The 17248-nt window shown below is 44.2% G+C and overlaps 1 protein-coding gene across 1 annotated transcript in view; it reads right to left on the bottom strand.

Annotated features, from left to right (window-relative positions):
* Positions 1 to 2337: 2337 nt before the first annotated feature.
* The window catches only part of HSD17B3 (hydroxysteroid 17-beta dehydrogenase 3), a 51255-nt gene continuing 36344 nt past the window's right edge, over positions 2338 to 17248 (bottom strand). Inside the window, exons 9-12 of the mRNA XM_059658683.1 lie at positions 16141 to 16222; positions 15545 to 15610; positions 5660 to 5809; positions 2338 to 2797 (exon numbers count right to left, since the gene is read on the bottom strand). Coding sequence (XP_059514666.1) covers positions 2687 to 2797; positions 5660 to 5809; positions 15545 to 15610; positions 16141 to 16222 — 409 coding nt within the window. The 3' untranslated portion in view covers positions 2338 to 2686. The remainder of the gene's footprint in view (positions 2798 to 5659; positions 5810 to 15544; positions 15611 to 16140; positions 16223 to 17248) is intronic.

The following is a 17248-nucleotide window of genomic DNA, read 5'->3' as shown; positions in this document are numbered from 1 at the left end:
ACCAGGCCTCTAGTATGTTTATAACCAATAAAAATACTTTTTAAAGATTGAGAAAGAAAGTTTATTTCCAAAACTTACTTGAAATGTATAGTCTAAAAGAGCAAAGTAGAAAATTATAGACTATGTAGTCAAAGTTTTTAATTTTACTGAAGTAACTAGAGTCCAGAGTGGCTAAGTGCGCTGGCCCCTCAGCCGTCTGGCCAGAGTAAGTGCAACTCTCCTCCTTGTCTTTCTTTTTTGATGACTCACCTACGCACACTCACAGGGAGCTCAAAAAAAGAAGATTGAGGGATGGACCTTGAGGGCATTATGCTAAGACAGAAAAAGACAAGTACCATAGGATCTCACCTCTATGTGGACTCTAACAACAATACAGAACAGACTGGTTGTTATCAGAGGTTTGGGGGTGGGGGTTGCTGAGAGAAATGGGTGAAAGGGGTCAAAAGATACAAATATCCAGTATAAAATAAATAAGTCCTGGGGATATAGTGTACAGCATGGTGACTATAGTTAATAATACTTTATTGTATATTTGAAAGTTGCTGAGAGTAGGTCTTAAAAGTTTTCATCACAAGAACAAAAAATTATAACCATGTGTGGTGATGGATGTTATCTAGACTTGTGGTGATTATCTTGCAATATACACGTACATCAAATAATTATGGTATACACCTGAAAGTAATATAATGTTATATGTCAGTTATACCTCAATTTTTTAAAAAAGAAACTACTTTTTTTTTGGGGGGGGGGGGGGGATTTTTCTCCACAAGTTGGATTCTGTTCTAAAATTCCTGCAAGATTAGGTACAAAGACTCAACAGTCCTCTCCCAGACCACTAGAGGGCACTAGCAAGTCAAGACAGGCTGAGCCCTACGCACAGTGGATAAACTACAGTGAGAATAACCATGTTTTTTTGGCCTCAGAAGCAGACAAAGATGATTAAAATCATGCTGACCCTTGGATGACTGTCTTCAGCTTTTTCTGGCAAGCGATGGCTAAAGGAGTCTTTTTGAAGCGGGGCATTCTGGTTCCCATCCCACAAGAACAAGAAATGAATGACGCGCCAGGAAACAGCCCCAGCAGCAGCTGCCAACTGTTTCCAGGCAGCAGCCCATAATCATCTTATTTCCCAGCTCCAACCAAGTGTGGCAGGGGGACCCTCCGGCCTTTAGCAGGCGGGAGGCAGCACAGATGGAAGGCTGGGCAAACACAGGGCACATGCTTCTATCAAAACCACCAGCTGCCGATGTTCCTTGGGGTGTCACACCCTACAAACAAAAAGAAGGGAATCAAGCAAGAAGCAAGAGCCCAGCACTCCTCGGCGGAAACAAAAGCTCAGTGAAAGCTGGCAAGGCTCCCTGCTCTGAAACGATTCCCAGACAACAGTAAATCGGGACAGTGGTCAGTGTTGAGTGGAGACACGTGGGCCTGGCTGCGAAGCCCGGTTCCTCAGCTCTCTTCACAATATGTGAATGCAAAAAACACAGGGTTAGGGGGAATAGGGTTCACCCGTTTCCATTAAGTCCAATTAAAGAACCTCATCCCGGAAAGACAGGGCGCCACCGTAGTGCTTTAGTACATATGCTGGGAGGGGACCCAGGTTCAAATCCCAGCTCTGCCACTCACTGATTCGCTGAACCTGTGCAAGTTACTCAGTTTTTTTGTGTCTCAGTTTCCTCATCTGTAAAATGAAGACAACAGTAATAATAGTTCCTCCTTCCTACGTTGTAATGAGGATTACATGGTCCCTGACACATTATTAGTGCTCAACAAATGTTAGCTATTAGCTAGTGCTAGTGGTGATGGGTATAAAAATCTTAAAATACAGAGCTTTTCTACCCTTGTTTCATAAGCCAGCCCCACATCTTGGGGCCTTTATTTTGAGGAAATTCTCTCTTCATGTAAAGGCCCTCAAAAAGCTTGTGGACAATCTATCATTCAAAACCCAGGATTAGCCCTGACCAGTTTGGCTCAGTGGATAGAGCGTCGGCCTGCGGACTCAAGGGTCCCAGGTTTGATTCCGGTCAAGGGCATGTACCTTGGTTGCGGGCACATCCCCAGTAGGGAGTGTGCAGGAGGCAGCTGATCCATGTTTCTCTATCATCGATGTTTCTAACTCAGGCTGCTGGTTGTGGAAGTTCTTCCCCACATCACCAGGGTTTGATGTGAAGGTTTATAAGTACAATGTCTACGCCTTAAGTTGTTCCACCAATAGTTGAAATGCCAACTCCCCATAATTGATATGTGCTGGAATAAACAACTTATATTGAGATTAATTAGTGTGGCTCATTGTATTTTCCAAAGATGGTCACAGAAGGCAAAGGAGGGTCAGAGTACTCTTGCTATTTAAGTAATTTTAATTCAAAATCATAAATATGCCAAAGTGACATATTTGAGGGTGGCCTGCCCTGAGTCCCATCTTTAGTCTAACAAAATAAGCTAAACTAAGTTTTGCTTGTATGAATAAGCTGGCTTTATCTGCTCAGGGAATTTTCAAGGCCTGTCTCCATTTGGCCTTGATTTTAACATGAGCTAATTGGCACACAAATTGTATTCTAGGGACTATGTCTGTGGCATGAACCTCCAGCTTCAGGGGGTGATGGGTGACGGTCTGCTCCTTGGTCCTCTGCAGTCAGTGCAGAACCTGGTGAAGAAAATGATGCTGGATGGCCATCAGGCCCCCAGACTATCGGATGTTGGCGTTCCTCTTGAGGTAGTTGGTGTAATGAGTCAGGAGTAGCTTCTTGACCAAGCTGCTGTAGATGACCCAAGACGGGATCAGGCTCAGAAAGCTCGCCTTAAATAGACAAAAACATGAGTGTCTGGGTGAAAAGGAGAACAAGGAAATTACAACTAAAACATCTCAGTTCATATTTATCATTTCAAAAAAATATTTCTTCTGACTACTGAAGGTAAGTCCCAAAATCTTCTAGTACAGTCATGTGTCGCTTAACAAGAAGGATTCATTCTAAGAAATGCATCATTCGATGATTTCGTCATTGTGCGAACATCATAAAGCAAACTTACATGCTTTCTGGTACCTCCTACTACATGCCTAGGCTGTGTGGTATAGACTATTGTTCCTAGGCAACAAACCTGTGCATCCTATTACTGTACTGAATGCTGTAGGCGATTATAACACAATGATAAGTATTTGTGTATCTAAACATAGAAAAAGTATATTTAATAATGTTAAATATGGTTACAATATGGTATAAAAGATAAAAAATGGTACATCTGTATAGAACACTTACCATGAGTGGTGCTCAGAAAACTAGAGTTGCTCTGGGTGAGTCAGTGAGTGAGTGGTGAGTGAATTAGAAGGCCCAGTACATTACTGTTTGCTACTGTAAACTTTTAAGCACTATACAGTTAAGATACACTAAATTTATTTTTAAGAATTTAATTCTTCAGTAATGAATTAAGCTTAGCTTGCTATAACTTTTCTTCTGTATAAACTTTTTAGTATTTTTAAGTTTCAATTCTTTTGCAATAACACTTAGCATAAAACCCAAACACATTTTATAACTGTACAAAAATTATTTTTTTCTTTATATCCTTATTCTATAAGTTTTTTCCTATTTTTAAATTTTAATTTTTTTTTTACTTTTTAAACTTTTTTGTTAAAAACTAAGATACGTGGAATACTATGCTGCTATAAAAAAGAAAGAACTCTTACCATTCATAACAACATGGATGGACCTGGAGAGCATTGTGCTAAGCAAAATTAGCCAGTCAGAGAAAGATAAATATCACGTGATCTCACTCATTTGTGGAATATAATGAACAACATAAACTGATGAACAAAAATAGACCCAGAATCATAGAAGCATCGAACAGACCGTCAAACGTCAGAGAGAAGGTCGGGGAGGAGAGGGGGTAAGAGATCAACCAAAGGACTTGTATGCATGTATATTAGCATAACCAATAGACACAGATAGTAGGAGAGTGAGGGCATGTGCTGGGGGTGGGAGCAGCTGGGGAGAGCTCAATGGGGAGAAAAGGAGACATATGTAATACTTTCAACAATAAAGAATTTAAGTAAATAAAAAACAAAACAAACAAACAAAAAAACTAAGATACAAACACACACTAGCCTAGGCGCACACAGGGCCAGGATCGTCACTGTCAGGATAGTGTCACTATCACTATCAGTGTCTTCCACCCCCACATCCTGTCCCACTAGGTCTTCAGGGGCAATGACATGCTCGCTTGAGGAGGTGTCACTCTTTTCGGAAATATGTCCATGGTGGTTTGTTAAAATTTTGTTTTCATCATAGACTTGCTTGTGAGCAGATAATGCAACATGAGCATTCTTCTCTGTAAGTGAAAAACTTGTGGTGTTTTTAAATTAATGAACAACTTTTAAAGAAGCTTGTTGAGGTCTGCAAACCTTCTGCTAGAACCTTCACCATGAATTTTCTTAGAGGTTCTTTTTCTGCTCCTGCAGTTTCCTTTCCCCTGGCTTCTTCTTCAGCTATGCATCCCATTCCAACAACTCCTCCTCAGCCACTTCCTCAGACCACCCCTCGGAGCTCCTCCTCCTTGTCATCCTCATTCACACCCAGGTTAAGGCTGTTTGCCATCTCAGCCACAGCCTTGTGGATTCTTGCAGCCTCCTCAATCTTGGCAAACCCTTTGAAGTCATGGACAAACTTCTTGAGTGTCTTCCTCCAGGTGCCACTCATACCCTCCTTGGTGGCATCACTCTAAGCCAGTGGTCGGCAAACTCATTAGTCAACAGAGCCAAATATCAACAGTACTTCTTCAAAATAGACTCGCCCAGGCCGAAAACCAACTTCTGCGCATGGGCCATGAAGTTTCAATCGCACTGTACGTGCGTTCGCACGTGGTATTTTGTGGAAGAGCCACACTCAAGAGGCCAAAGAGCCACATGTGGCTCGCGAGCCGCACTTTGCCGACCATGGCTCTAAGCCCAAGCAAGGCTCCTGAAGCAGCTGAAGATGTAATTTTTCCAAAATTGCATCAGCGTCTTCGTCAGTTGCAGCAATGGCCTGGGCAAAGGTCGTCCTTAGGTAGTGAACTTTAAAAACTGCTATAACTCCCTGATCCACTGGCGTGTTTGGAGGGAGAAGCACACTTCGATTTTGGGATGAAGATCACCAATACAAAGAAGATGTCTGGGGGGATTGTAAATAATAAGCTAAGTCTGGAAAGGTACTACAGTGGGGCCTTGACTTACGAGTGTCCCGACTAACGAGTTTTTTGAGATACCAGCTGTCTCTCGGCAGATTTTTTGCATTGAGTTGATAGAGTAATTTGAGTTAACGAGCTCCTTAACGAGCTCCTTAATGAGCTCAGTCTCAGAACGAATTAAACTCAAGGCCCCGCTGTATTCTCCAAACAGTGTTTCTCCATTTTGCTGGCATAGCCATTGAGGAGGGCCAGAGTTAAACATTTACTAACAGGGGGTCAGGGCCACAGTAGCCCCATGGAGACGCTCCCTGGGTCTCAGCCAGCTCTTCCAGGAGCTCTGGAGCCTCCTTCCTTTCTGAGGGAGAAGTGAGGCAGCCAGGGGTGAGACTGCCCGCCTTGGGGGCGCACCAGGCCTCCAAGAGGGAGGAAGAGCTGGCTCAGCCCGCAGGGCCGCCTGCACACCTGTGCTCACTCGCTTCAAGAAGGAGAAGTTATCAATTACCAGGATTTCATGGACGAGGCAGCCGCAGGTTTCATCGCCAAATGTGACGTAATTGAGCGATTCTTTAACAAACTCATCGGCAGTCTTGGTTATCAGGCTGGTGTTGAGATTCTTTGTCATTGGGGTTGAAACAGCATAGGGGGTCAGCACCTACAATGGGAAATAAAGCTGTAACACAGGAGCGATCTGCCCATCCCTGAGAAGTGAGCCCCCATCTCCCCATCCCTTCCTTTCCCAACTCCAGCCATCCTGTCAGAAGTTCCAGGGTTCGAAACAGGGAGGGGGCACTGCACGGGCACAGAAGCGGCACAGCGCTGGCAATCAGCCTCTGGTTTCCCTTTGCCACTCACGCCAGGGGAGGCCTCGGCCACACACCACGGTGCCCCGAGTGCACACGGCTGAGGCATGAGCCAGCTCTCCGAGCATGGTTGCCAGGCTTTGATATAAAAGTGCAGGACACTCAGTTCAACCGAATCCAGAATAACAGCAGCAACAACAAAATTCAGTATAACTGGGGGAGACAAAATGGCGTCCAAATAGGCAGATGTGTCCTGCACCTTCTCATGGAGCAGATAGAAGAAACAACTAAATCAAATAACGTCCACCCGGAATTGGCAAACTAAACACAGCTGGTGAGACGATCTGTGGCTGGAAAGGACAGAGGACGCCTGGAGAACGTTTTTCTCTCTCCTTTCTTTTTACTCCTTATAAAAAAATTGATCTTCTTTATCTGCTTTACTGACGTGTTACTATTATACTAGTCTCTGCTGGCTTACTCATATATCTAATTTCCTCTCCCCTCCTCCAAGTCCTTGTACACTTCTCTTTTCTCTTTCTTCACTAGCCATTTTTTATGCTTTTGTTTTTCCTGCCCTTGCTTGCTCTCTTCTTCTCCTAGTTGCTTAATTAGTTACACTCACCAAACTCAAGCCTATTTGCTCTCTACTCTAGTCTCCTTTTCCAAAAATAGATGAATATACAGATAGATAGATAATAGATTAAAGAAATGGAAGAATTTTTTAATTATTATTTTGTTTTTTACTTTTCTTCTTATCCACTCATTCTCTTTCTACCTCCTCTATATTGAACTGTGGCCATTTCCCCACTCATTCAATTCCTTTACCTTACCTTCTGGAAATAAGCTGTGCTTCTTCAGATTCAGTTCCCCCCTTTTTTCTGGGTGTTTGTGGTTTGCATTTTTTGGTTTATTTGTTTGTTTTGTGGACTCTTATCCCCATATACATATATTTCCCCCTTCTTTTTTCTTCTTTTTCTTTTCTCTCTTACCTTTTTTCCTTTTTTCAATATCATTTCTGTGCTCGTTTCTCTCCCCTAATTCTCTTTTCTCTGGTGGTCACCTTTATTGGGGTTATCAGTGTCATGAATACATTCTTGTTTTGTTCCCTCTGTGTTGTGTCTTGTTGAGTTGTATTTTGTACCTCTCAGTCAACGTGGTAGAGGGTGAACCACATAACCAGACACCCTGAAGGAGCAAAAAGGGGAGACAAAGAAACAGACCCCATATGAAAGAAAAGGAGGAATAGCCAGAAAAGGAAGTAAATGAAATGGAGGCAAGAAATTTGTCAGAGAAAGAATCCAGAGCAATGGTCATAAGGACACTGAAAAGGATGGAAGACAATTCAACAACATGTGTAAGAATCAATAGGAAATGGAGAAGAGCCAAGAAGAAATGAAGAATGACATAGAACACAATAGAAAGCATCAATAGTAGACTAGAAGAAACTGAGGACTGCACCAGAAAGCTAGAAGACAAGGTAGGAAAAAACACCCAAGAAGAGCAGCAGCTGGAAAAAAAAAACTTAAAAAGCAGGAGGAGATCCTAAGAGAGCTCTGGGATAACACAAAACGAAACAACATCCACATAATAGGGGTCCCAGAAGGAGAGGAAACTGAGCAAGGAATAGAAAACCTGTTTGAAGAAATAATGACAGAAAACTTCCCTGATATTGGGAAGAAAAAACTCACACAAGTTCAAGAAGCACAGAGTCCCAAACAAGAGGATCCCAAAAAGACCGACACCAAGACACATCATAATTAAATTGGCAAACACCAACGACAAAGTAAGAATTTTAAAGGCTGCCAGAGAGAGACAAAAAGTTACCTATAAGGGATTTCCCATTAGACTATCAACTGATTTCTCAACAGAAACACATCAAGCCAGAAGGGAATGGAATGAAATATACAAAGTGATGAAAAGCAAGGGACTGAATCCAAGAATACTATACCCAGCAAGGCTATCATTCAAAATTGAAGGTGAAATAAGGAGCTTCAGACAAAAAAGGGCTAAGGGAGTTTATTACCACCAAGCCACCAATGCAAGAAATGCTAAAGGGACTGCTATTAAAAGAAGAAATCAGAAGGGAAGAAGGAACACAGGCATAAAGAATAAAAATGGCAACAAACAAGTACCTATCAATAATAACCTTAAACGTAAATGGATTAAATGCTCTAAACAAAAGACATAGGGTAGCTGAATGGGTAAGAAAACATGACCCATATATATGCTGTCTACAAGAGACCCACCTCAGAACAAAGGACTAGCACAGACTGATAGCAAAGGTATGGGAAAAAAAATTTTCAGGTGAATAGAAATGAAAAAACAGCTGGGGTAGCAATACTTATATCTGACAAAATAGACCTCAAAGTGAAGGCCATAACAAAAGATAAGGAAGGCCACTTCATAATACTAAAGGGAGCAATTCAACAAGAGGATATAACTCTGATAAACATATATGCACCCAATACAGAAGCACCCAAATACATAAAAAAAACTTCTGGAAGATATCAAGGGAGAGATCGCCAGCAATACAGTCAACTTTAATACCCTATTATGCAGTCCCAAACAAGAGGATCCCAAAAAGACCGACACCAAGACACATCATAATTAAATTGGCAAACACCAGAGACAAAGTAAGAATTTTGCCACTGCATAAATCCTCTAAACAAAAAATCAGCAAAGAAACATCAATCCTAAATGACTCACTAGATGAGATGGAATTAGACATCTTCAGAACATTTAATCCCAAAGCTACAGATATACATTCTTCTCAAGTGCACATGGGACATTTTCAAAGATAGACCATATATTGAGATACAGGCAAAGTCTCTTCAAATTCAAGAAGATAGAAATCATATCAAGCATCTTCTCAGATCACAATGGCATAAAATTAGAAATCAACTACAATAAAAAAATGAAAAAAATTAAACACTTGGAGGCTAAATAGCATGCTATTAAACAATGATTGGGTTACCAAAGAGATCAAAGAAGAAATAAAAAGTATCCTGATAAGAAACAACAATGAAAACACAACAGTCCAAAATCTATGGGACAGAGTGAAAGCAATCCTGAGAGGGAAGTACATAGTTCTGCAGGCCTACCTCAAAAAAACAAGAAAAAAGGTAATAAATTACCTAACCCTACAATTTAAAGAATTAGAAAGAGGCCTAACTGGTTTGGCTCAGTGGATAGAGTGTCGGCCTGTGGACTGAAGGGTCCCAGGTTCGATTCCAATCAAGGGCATGTACCTTGGCTGTGGGCACATCCTCAGTGGGGAGTGTGCAGGAGGCAGCTGATCGATGTTTCTCTCTCATCGATATTTCTGACTCTCTGTCCCTCTCTCCTACTCTGTAAAAAAATCAATAAAATATATTTTTTTTAAAAAAGAATTAGAAAGACAGTAACAAGAAAAGCCCAGAGTAAGCAGAAGGAAGGAAATAATAAAGATCAGAGCAGAAATAAACGACATAGAGACACACACACAAAAAAAATACAAAAGATCAATAAAACCATGAGCTGGTTCTTTGAAAGGATAAACAAGATCGATGAGCCTTTAGCCTGGCTCACCAAGAAACAAAGAGAAAGGACCCTAATAAACAAAATCAGAAATGAAATAGGTGAAGTAACAACAGACCCCACAGAAATACAAAGGATTGTAAAAAAAAAAAAAAAAAAAATACTATGAGCAACTCTACTCCAACAAACTGGACAGCCTAAATGAAATGGACATATTCCTAGAAAAATACAAGCTTCCAAAACTCAATCAGGAAGAATCAAAAAACCTGAATAGGCCAATAACTACCGATGAAATTAAAGCAGTAATCAAAAATCTTCCAACAAACAAAGCCCTGGTCTGGAGGGCTTTAGAGGGTAGTTCTACCAAACATTCAGAGAACTAAAACCTATCCTCCTCAGACTATTCCAAAAAATTCAAGAGGAAGGCACACTTCCAAGCTCTTCCTATGAAGCCAGCATTACACTATTCCAAAACAAGATAAAGACACCACAAAGAAGTAGAACTACAGGCCAATATCCTTGATGAACATAGATGCTAAAATCCTCAACAAAATTCTAGCAAATTGGATCCAGCATTACATTAGAAAAATCATACACCATGACCAAGTGGGATTTATTCCGGGGATATCAGGAGGGTACAATATCTGTAAATCAATAAATGTGATACATCACATAAACAAATTGAGAGACAAAAATCACATAATCATATCAATCGATGCAGAAAAAGCATTTGACAAAATCCACACCCTTTCTTGATTAAAAAAAAACAACAAAAAACTCTCTCAGCAAAGTGGGAATAGAGGGAGCATACCTCAACATAATAAAAGCCTTATATGACAAATCTACAGCCAACATCATACTCAATGGGCAAAAACTAAACTCATTTCCCCTAAGAACAGGAACAAGACAAGGATGCCCACTTTCACCACTTCTGTTCAACATAGCACTGGAACTACTAGCCATAGTGATCAGACAAGAGGAAAAAATAAAAGGCATCCAAATTGGAAAAGAAGACGTAAAATTGTCATTATTTGCAGATGACATGATATTGTACCTAGAAAACCCTAAAGTCCCCATCAAAAAACTACTAGACTTAATAAATGAATTTGGCAATATAGCAGGATACAAAATTAACACCCAGAAGTCTATGGCTTTTTTATGCACCAATAATGAACTCACAGAAAGAGAAACTAAAAAAAAAAAAAAATTTACCACTGCAACAAAAAAATTAAGATACCTAGAAATAAACTTAAATAAGGAGGTAAAAGACTATACTCAGAAAACTACAGGACATTGAAAAAAGAGATAGAGGAAGACATAAACAAATAGAAGAACATACCGTGTTCATGGATTGGCAGAATCAAAATCATTAAAATGTTCATACTACCCAAAGCAATTTATAGATTCAATGCAATTCCCATTAAAATACTAATGGCATATTTCACAGACCTAGAACAAACTCTCCAAAAATTCATCTGGAATAAAAAAAGACCCGAAATAGCCACAGCAATTCTGAGAAAGAAGAACAAATTTGGAGGGATCACAATACCAGATATCAAGCTATATTACAAACCCACTATTCTCAAAACTGCCTGGTACTGGCACAAGAACAGACAAATAGACCAAAGGAACAGAACAGAGAACCCAGAAATCTACCCAAGCCATTAGGCTCAATTAATATTTGACAAACGAGGCAAGAGCATACAATGGAGTCAAGACAGTCTCTTCAATAAATGGTGTTGGGAAAATTGGACAGATACATGCAAAAAAATGAAACTAGTTCACCAACTTACACCATACACAAAAACAAACTCAAAATAGATAAAGGACTTAAATATAAGATGGGAAACCATAAAAACCTTAGAAGACTCCATAGGCAGCAAAATATCAGACATATGTTGTAGCAATGTCTTTACCAATATGGAAACTAAGGAGAAAATAAACAAATGGGACTACATCAAAATAAAAGGCTTCTGCACAGCAAAAGAAACCATCAACAAAACAAGAGAGCCCACTGCATGGGAGAACATACTTGCCAATGTTACATCCGATAAGGGTTTAATCTCCAAAATTTACAGGGAACTCATACAACTTAACAAAAAGAAGATAAACAATCCAATCAAAAAAATGGGCAACGGACCTAAATAGACACTTTTCGAAAGAGGACATACAGAAGGCAGAGAGACATATGAAAACATGCTCAAAGTCACTAATCATCTGAGAGATGTAAATCAAAACAACAATCAGGTACCATCTCACACCTGTCAGAATGGCTATCATCAACAAATCAACAAACGACAAGTGCTGGAGAGGATGTGGAGAAAAAGGAACCCTCGTGCACTGCTGGTGGGAATGCAGACTGGTGCAGCCCCTATGGAAGACAGTATGGAGTTTCCTCACAAAATTAAAAATGGAACTCCCATTTGACCCAGTGATCCCACTTCTAGGAATATATCCCAAGAAACCAGAAACACCAATCAGAAAGGATATATGCACCCCTATGTTCATAGCAACACAATTTACAATAGCTAAGATTTGGAAACAGCCTAAGTGCCCATCAGCAGATGAGTGGATTAGAAAACTGTGGTACATCTACACAACATACTACTATGCTGTGGTAAAAAAGAAGGAATTCTTAACATTTGCAACAGCATGGATGGAGCTGGAGAGCATTACGCTAAGCAAAATTAGCCAGTCAGAGAAAGATAAGTATCACGTGATCTCACTCATATGTGGGATATAATGAACAACATAAACTGATGAACAAAAATTGGTCCAGAGACTGAAACACTGATCAGACCGTCCAACCTCAGAAAGAAGGCAGGGGAGGGGGGTGGGTTAGAGATCAACCAAAGAACTTGTATGCATGCATATTAACATGGACACGGACAATGGGGCGGTGGGGGGTTTACTGGGGGTGGGGGCAGGCGTGGGAGGGTCAATCGGGGGGAAAAGGAGACATGTAATACTTTTTAAAATTTTTAAAAATTCAGTATAACTATGTCCCAAGTACTCCGTGGGCTATATTTACATTTAAATTTTCATTTATTTATCTGAAATTCAGATTTTATTGGGTGTTCTGTATTTTATCTGGCAACCCTCTCTCAGACGTGTGTTTCTAACACACACAGCCAACGATGGGGCAACTAAAGCCTCTGGGTTGCACTTCACGACCCCCTCTTTCCATCCACGGCCCCCGCACCTGGCAGGAGGCTGACTTTCTCCCAGACACACAGAGCTCGGCATCTTTAGAGAAAAAAGGTCCGTGCTTGTTTTCTTGGTTTTACTTTTCTTCACATCACGTTTGCCATTTTCATCATGTCAGCTTTTCTTCACATCACCCCTGACATGACACTGTTATGAATGAATCAGTTATGAATCAGTCAACACGACTGAATGGCCCTCATGGAAATGAACGCTATCGTCGTTAATCGGCAAAACACTTTCTTCCACCGATCTCACCCTGTTCCTCTTGGAGAGATGCGGGAGCATGCGTTCCCAACCCACTCCCAGGTGGGGAAATAGTAAGTATTTTCATTCCCACAGTGGGGTTTGGTTCACAAAACACCTCATTGTGGAGCACAGGGGCATCATAAACCGGGGTGAAATGTGCATATTTGTTCATTCATTAGATCTTTATAAGAACCTAGAGAAGTGAGCAGCCATGGTAAACATGCCCTTTTTACAGATGGGGAGATTCTCTCTCATCGATGATGTTTCTCTCTCCCTCCCTCTCTGCAATCAATAAAAATATTTTTTTTAAAAAAGAAGTATGCGTCTATCATTTTACTTTTTATCCAATCCCAGAGGTCCCCGCACTCCCCACCCCTCTTTGCTGCTTCCCTCCTTCCCTCCCTCCCTCCCTCTCTCATCTATCACCAGTGGATTTCCTGTAACCCACTTACGTCTCCTCCTTGGATTGTCACTTATAAAACAAAGTGCCGCCCGGCCTGTTTTGGTCAGAGGGTAGAGCATCTGCCTGGGAACCAAAGGGTCCCGGGTTGATTCCAGTCAAGGGCGCAGGTCCGGGCTGGGGGCTCGATCCCCAGTAGGGGTTGTGCAGGTGATTCTGGGAAACGGAGGCTCGCGGAGTTTCAGCAGGTTTTCCAGGATCACTCACATGGCAAGTGGCAGAGCTGGGATTTGAAAATCAAACTCAAGTCTCTAGTGCCTGCTTCGCTGCCCAATTCACAAATCTTTATTGAGCACCCATTACATAAGTGTTTGGAGAGCCCAGTGGTTCCGAAAGGTCGCAGAGCCTTTTCACCTTCTCTCACTGGCTAGGAGAGCAGCTCCGAGGCTCCTGCCTCCAGGAAGGGGCCCCTCCCCTCCCCCACCTCCTCCCACCCCTGCTGCCCCACGGAACCCACTCACTCAGCAGCCCCAGCCTCTCTCACCACAATTCTCAAGATCATGGTGATGCCAAGCCTGTCATATGACTAGTAAGCAGGTAGCTCTGGTAAGCATTCGTGTGGTTCACCAAGTATTTTTAGTTCTTTTCTCCTCCAGGCACATGATAGAATTACACACGGTTGGGTGGGACCATGTGACCAGATCTGGCCCATGAGTGTGAGCAAAAGTGACCGGCGTCTTTTCTGAGCCAGAGCCCTTCGTTATCAATGGAAAACCCTCTAGAACTGCTACCACGTTGCCCTGGCGTGTCAGCTCACAACCCCCACGGAGTAGCTGCTCCATCCGCCGGTCCCTGCGTCACTGCCCCGAGCTGATGCCCTGGCAGCTCCCCGTAGATGCGCATCATGAATGAGAAATGAATCTTTGTGGTTGGAAGTCAGTGAGGTGTAAAGGGTTATGTTTTACTGCAGCGAACAGCCTGCACGGGGTAGCACTTGTGCAAAAGGAATCTGTCTGCAGCGGGAGCTGGAAGATGGGCAGGAAGGGCAGTCCCTGATGGGCGGGACTTCAGTCAGCCGGGCAAAGAGCGAGTGGCCTAGCGGCATGGTGTGCTGTTCCCGTCACTCAGCGGCAGAAGTCGATGTTAATTGCAAAGTTCTCACCATTAATTCATATCTGCCTTTTGAATAAACTTTACTTAATTTAAAACGTAGCCACCTGAGATCGTCTCATACCCGTGAGCATTTTAATTGAAATCCGCATGCACACCAATGATTTTAAAGATGTCACGTGACCCCTAGCTGGTTTGGCTCAGTGGATAGAGCGTTGGCCTGTAAACTCAAGGGTCCCGGGTTGGATTCCGGCCAAGGGCACACGCCCGGATTGTGGGCTCGATCCCCAGTAGGGGGCGTGCAGGAGGCAGCCAATCAATGATTCTCTCTCATCATTGATGTTTCTCTCTCTCTCTCCCTCTCCCTTCCTCTCTGAGATCAATAAAAACATATTAAAAAAAAAAAGATGTCACAGTGAGTGAGCCTTTCCACTTCTAATACTATGCCGTACAACTTCCTCCCCAACAGCAACAAAACCCTGCAAATACAGCTTTTATTCCAGGTCCTAGAAATCACTGGACTCCGTGCTGTGAGCCAACGCATGGACATCGCTGACACAGATGTCCTATTGCCCAGCCTACAGGCAGCAGGACAGCCCGATCGGTGTGCGGCTGTGGGTGAAGGGGCGGCCGAGCCCCTCTGCCCGCTGCTCAGAGCCAGGGGTGAGGACCTCTGGGCCCAGCACAGATGAGCAGCCCGCAAGGGGGGCACCCCACCCCTTCCGACGTGGACCGATGCCCAGTGTCTCTTTCCCTCTCCACCATCCTCCCACACAAGCCCGTCTCCCGTACCTACAGTAGAGAGGAAAGCATGGCCGACCAGGCCCCAACTTCTGGCGTGATGCAGCATCGGGTAGCAAGAGGGGCGACAGCGCTCCTGGGCACTCACTCACCCTGCCCCGTCTCCTGCTCCAGCCCAGGGCACGGCAGAGGGTGGCAGCAGGCGCAGCCACAGGGCACAGCGGCCAGTGCAAGGGTCGCAGGAACCCCGGAGAGTCATGCAGACCACTCCTCCCGCTGCACTTCAGCACCAGCCCTGCAGGAGGCAGTGGCTGGCTCCACGGGGACCTGGAGCATCTCTTCAGGGGACTCGAACTGTCAGCCTCACCTGGATAATTATTCCTTTCTCCTTATATTCCGCTTGCAGGGCCTTGGAAAACGTGCACACAAAAGCCTGGAGCGAGAAGGAGAAACACCTCAGGGCCCGGAGCTTGCTTTCTCCGTCAGAACCAACTTTGCAGGTTCCGGGGGCCCCGCAGGAGCCCACCACGTTGTCTTAAAACGTGCCGCTTCTCTGATGCGAGTTAGGACTTCATCTCTTGGTCTGAGAAGAGATCCCGCAATGAATGGGAACATACATGGTGGGGATAAATACATACCTCGGGCCACTGCACATACATGACCCAACCCGGGGGTGGGGGGCTGTCCCTTGTGTAGAGCACCCCCCCCCCGAGTTTGTTTTCAAGACGAGGGCACGGGGACACCTGGCTAGGCCTCCAGGGCAGGGAGGAAACCACAGTGGACAGCAGGGCTCCCAGGCCAGGAGGTCTATGCACCCAAACCCCTGCTGACTAGCTCCGCCCTGGACACAGGAGAGCGCCTCCTGGCGATCTGCCCATGGACTGGCCAGATGGGCCACAGGAAAATGGCAAGCGGGAACAGCAAGGGGAGGGAGGAGGAGCCTGGAACTCTGCTGTCGCTCACCTTGGAAGCCGAATACATGGAGTAGAAAGGCCAGGGAAAGAGGGCCACCCCGGAAGAAATGTTCAGGACGAGCCCTTTCCTCCTAAAAGGCAAAGAAGCAACGTTTCAGGAGCTGCGCTGCCTGGGGGCTCCGTGCAAAGGAAGAAACCAAGGAGCTCGTGTGCGCGCCGGGGAACCCCGCTCTGCTTCCCTCAGGGCCACGGCCGCACAATGGTGACCCTGGGCAGTCAGTGGGCAGTGAGCGAGGGCTGGGGCCAGGGCTTGCCACCGGGAACGGGTTCTGCTGCAACAAGGGGCCCCCGCCGAAACGCAGGAACCCACTGAGCGCAGACAGGAGGGGAGGGGATCCTTCTCCCTGGAGCGCGGGCACAGGCGCTCAGGGCCCTTCTGCCCATGACGACCCACAACAAGGCAGATGCCGTCAGTCTGGGGTGGAACTGGATGGCCCATCACCTGCTCACACAGGCGTCCTCACAAGTCCCGGGGTTCCCTAAGTGCCCTTTGGAAATGTAATCCCTTTAATCCACCCCAATGAGACCGGTTTGATCCAGAAAAACCAGGAAACTGCACATTAGAGTAGCAGGGCCAGCCTCGCTTCCTCGAGGGAGGACAAAGCCATCGGCCACTTGCTGTTCATGGACACGGCCTGAGACTGGCTCCCGTGGGTGTGTGAGGACGGCTCCCGTGGGTGCGTGAGACCGGCTCCCATGGGTGGGTAACAGGGTGATAAAGACGTGGCGTAAATGGAGGCACTGATGGGGTGCTGCTGGGGTGCTGATGGGGTGCTGATTTTTACCACTAAACTGGAGTATTCATTCTGACAAGAGCTGAAATTTATAATAACAAAGAGATGGTCTTGGTCTCAGGCCAACTTCTGAAGTTTTTTTTATGCTCAACGTAAGTTAATTTTTTACTACAATGTGTGCTGAATCCGCTGTTCTCTTCCTCCCTCCAGTGTATGTTACACTTGACCTTCAATATGCTTGTGTGTTGCAAAGCTGGCCTGGGCAGAATGTTATTTCCCCTGTAATGTCCATGTCCTGTCATCACAGTGTTATCACTTGTTAAAACCGCAGCCAGAGGCGCCCCAGCCCCAGCCTCCACACCC

This window comes from Myotis daubentonii, chromosome 11, assembly GCF_963259705.1.
Source record: "Myotis daubentonii chromosome 11, mMyoDau2.1, whole genome shotgun sequence".
Lineage (NCBI taxonomy): Eukaryota > Metazoa > Chordata > Mammalia > Chiroptera > Vespertilionidae > Myotis > Myotis daubentonii.
The sequence above is the reverse complement of the archived record's forward strand: the minus strand, read 5'-3'. Positions and strand labels throughout refer to the sequence as shown.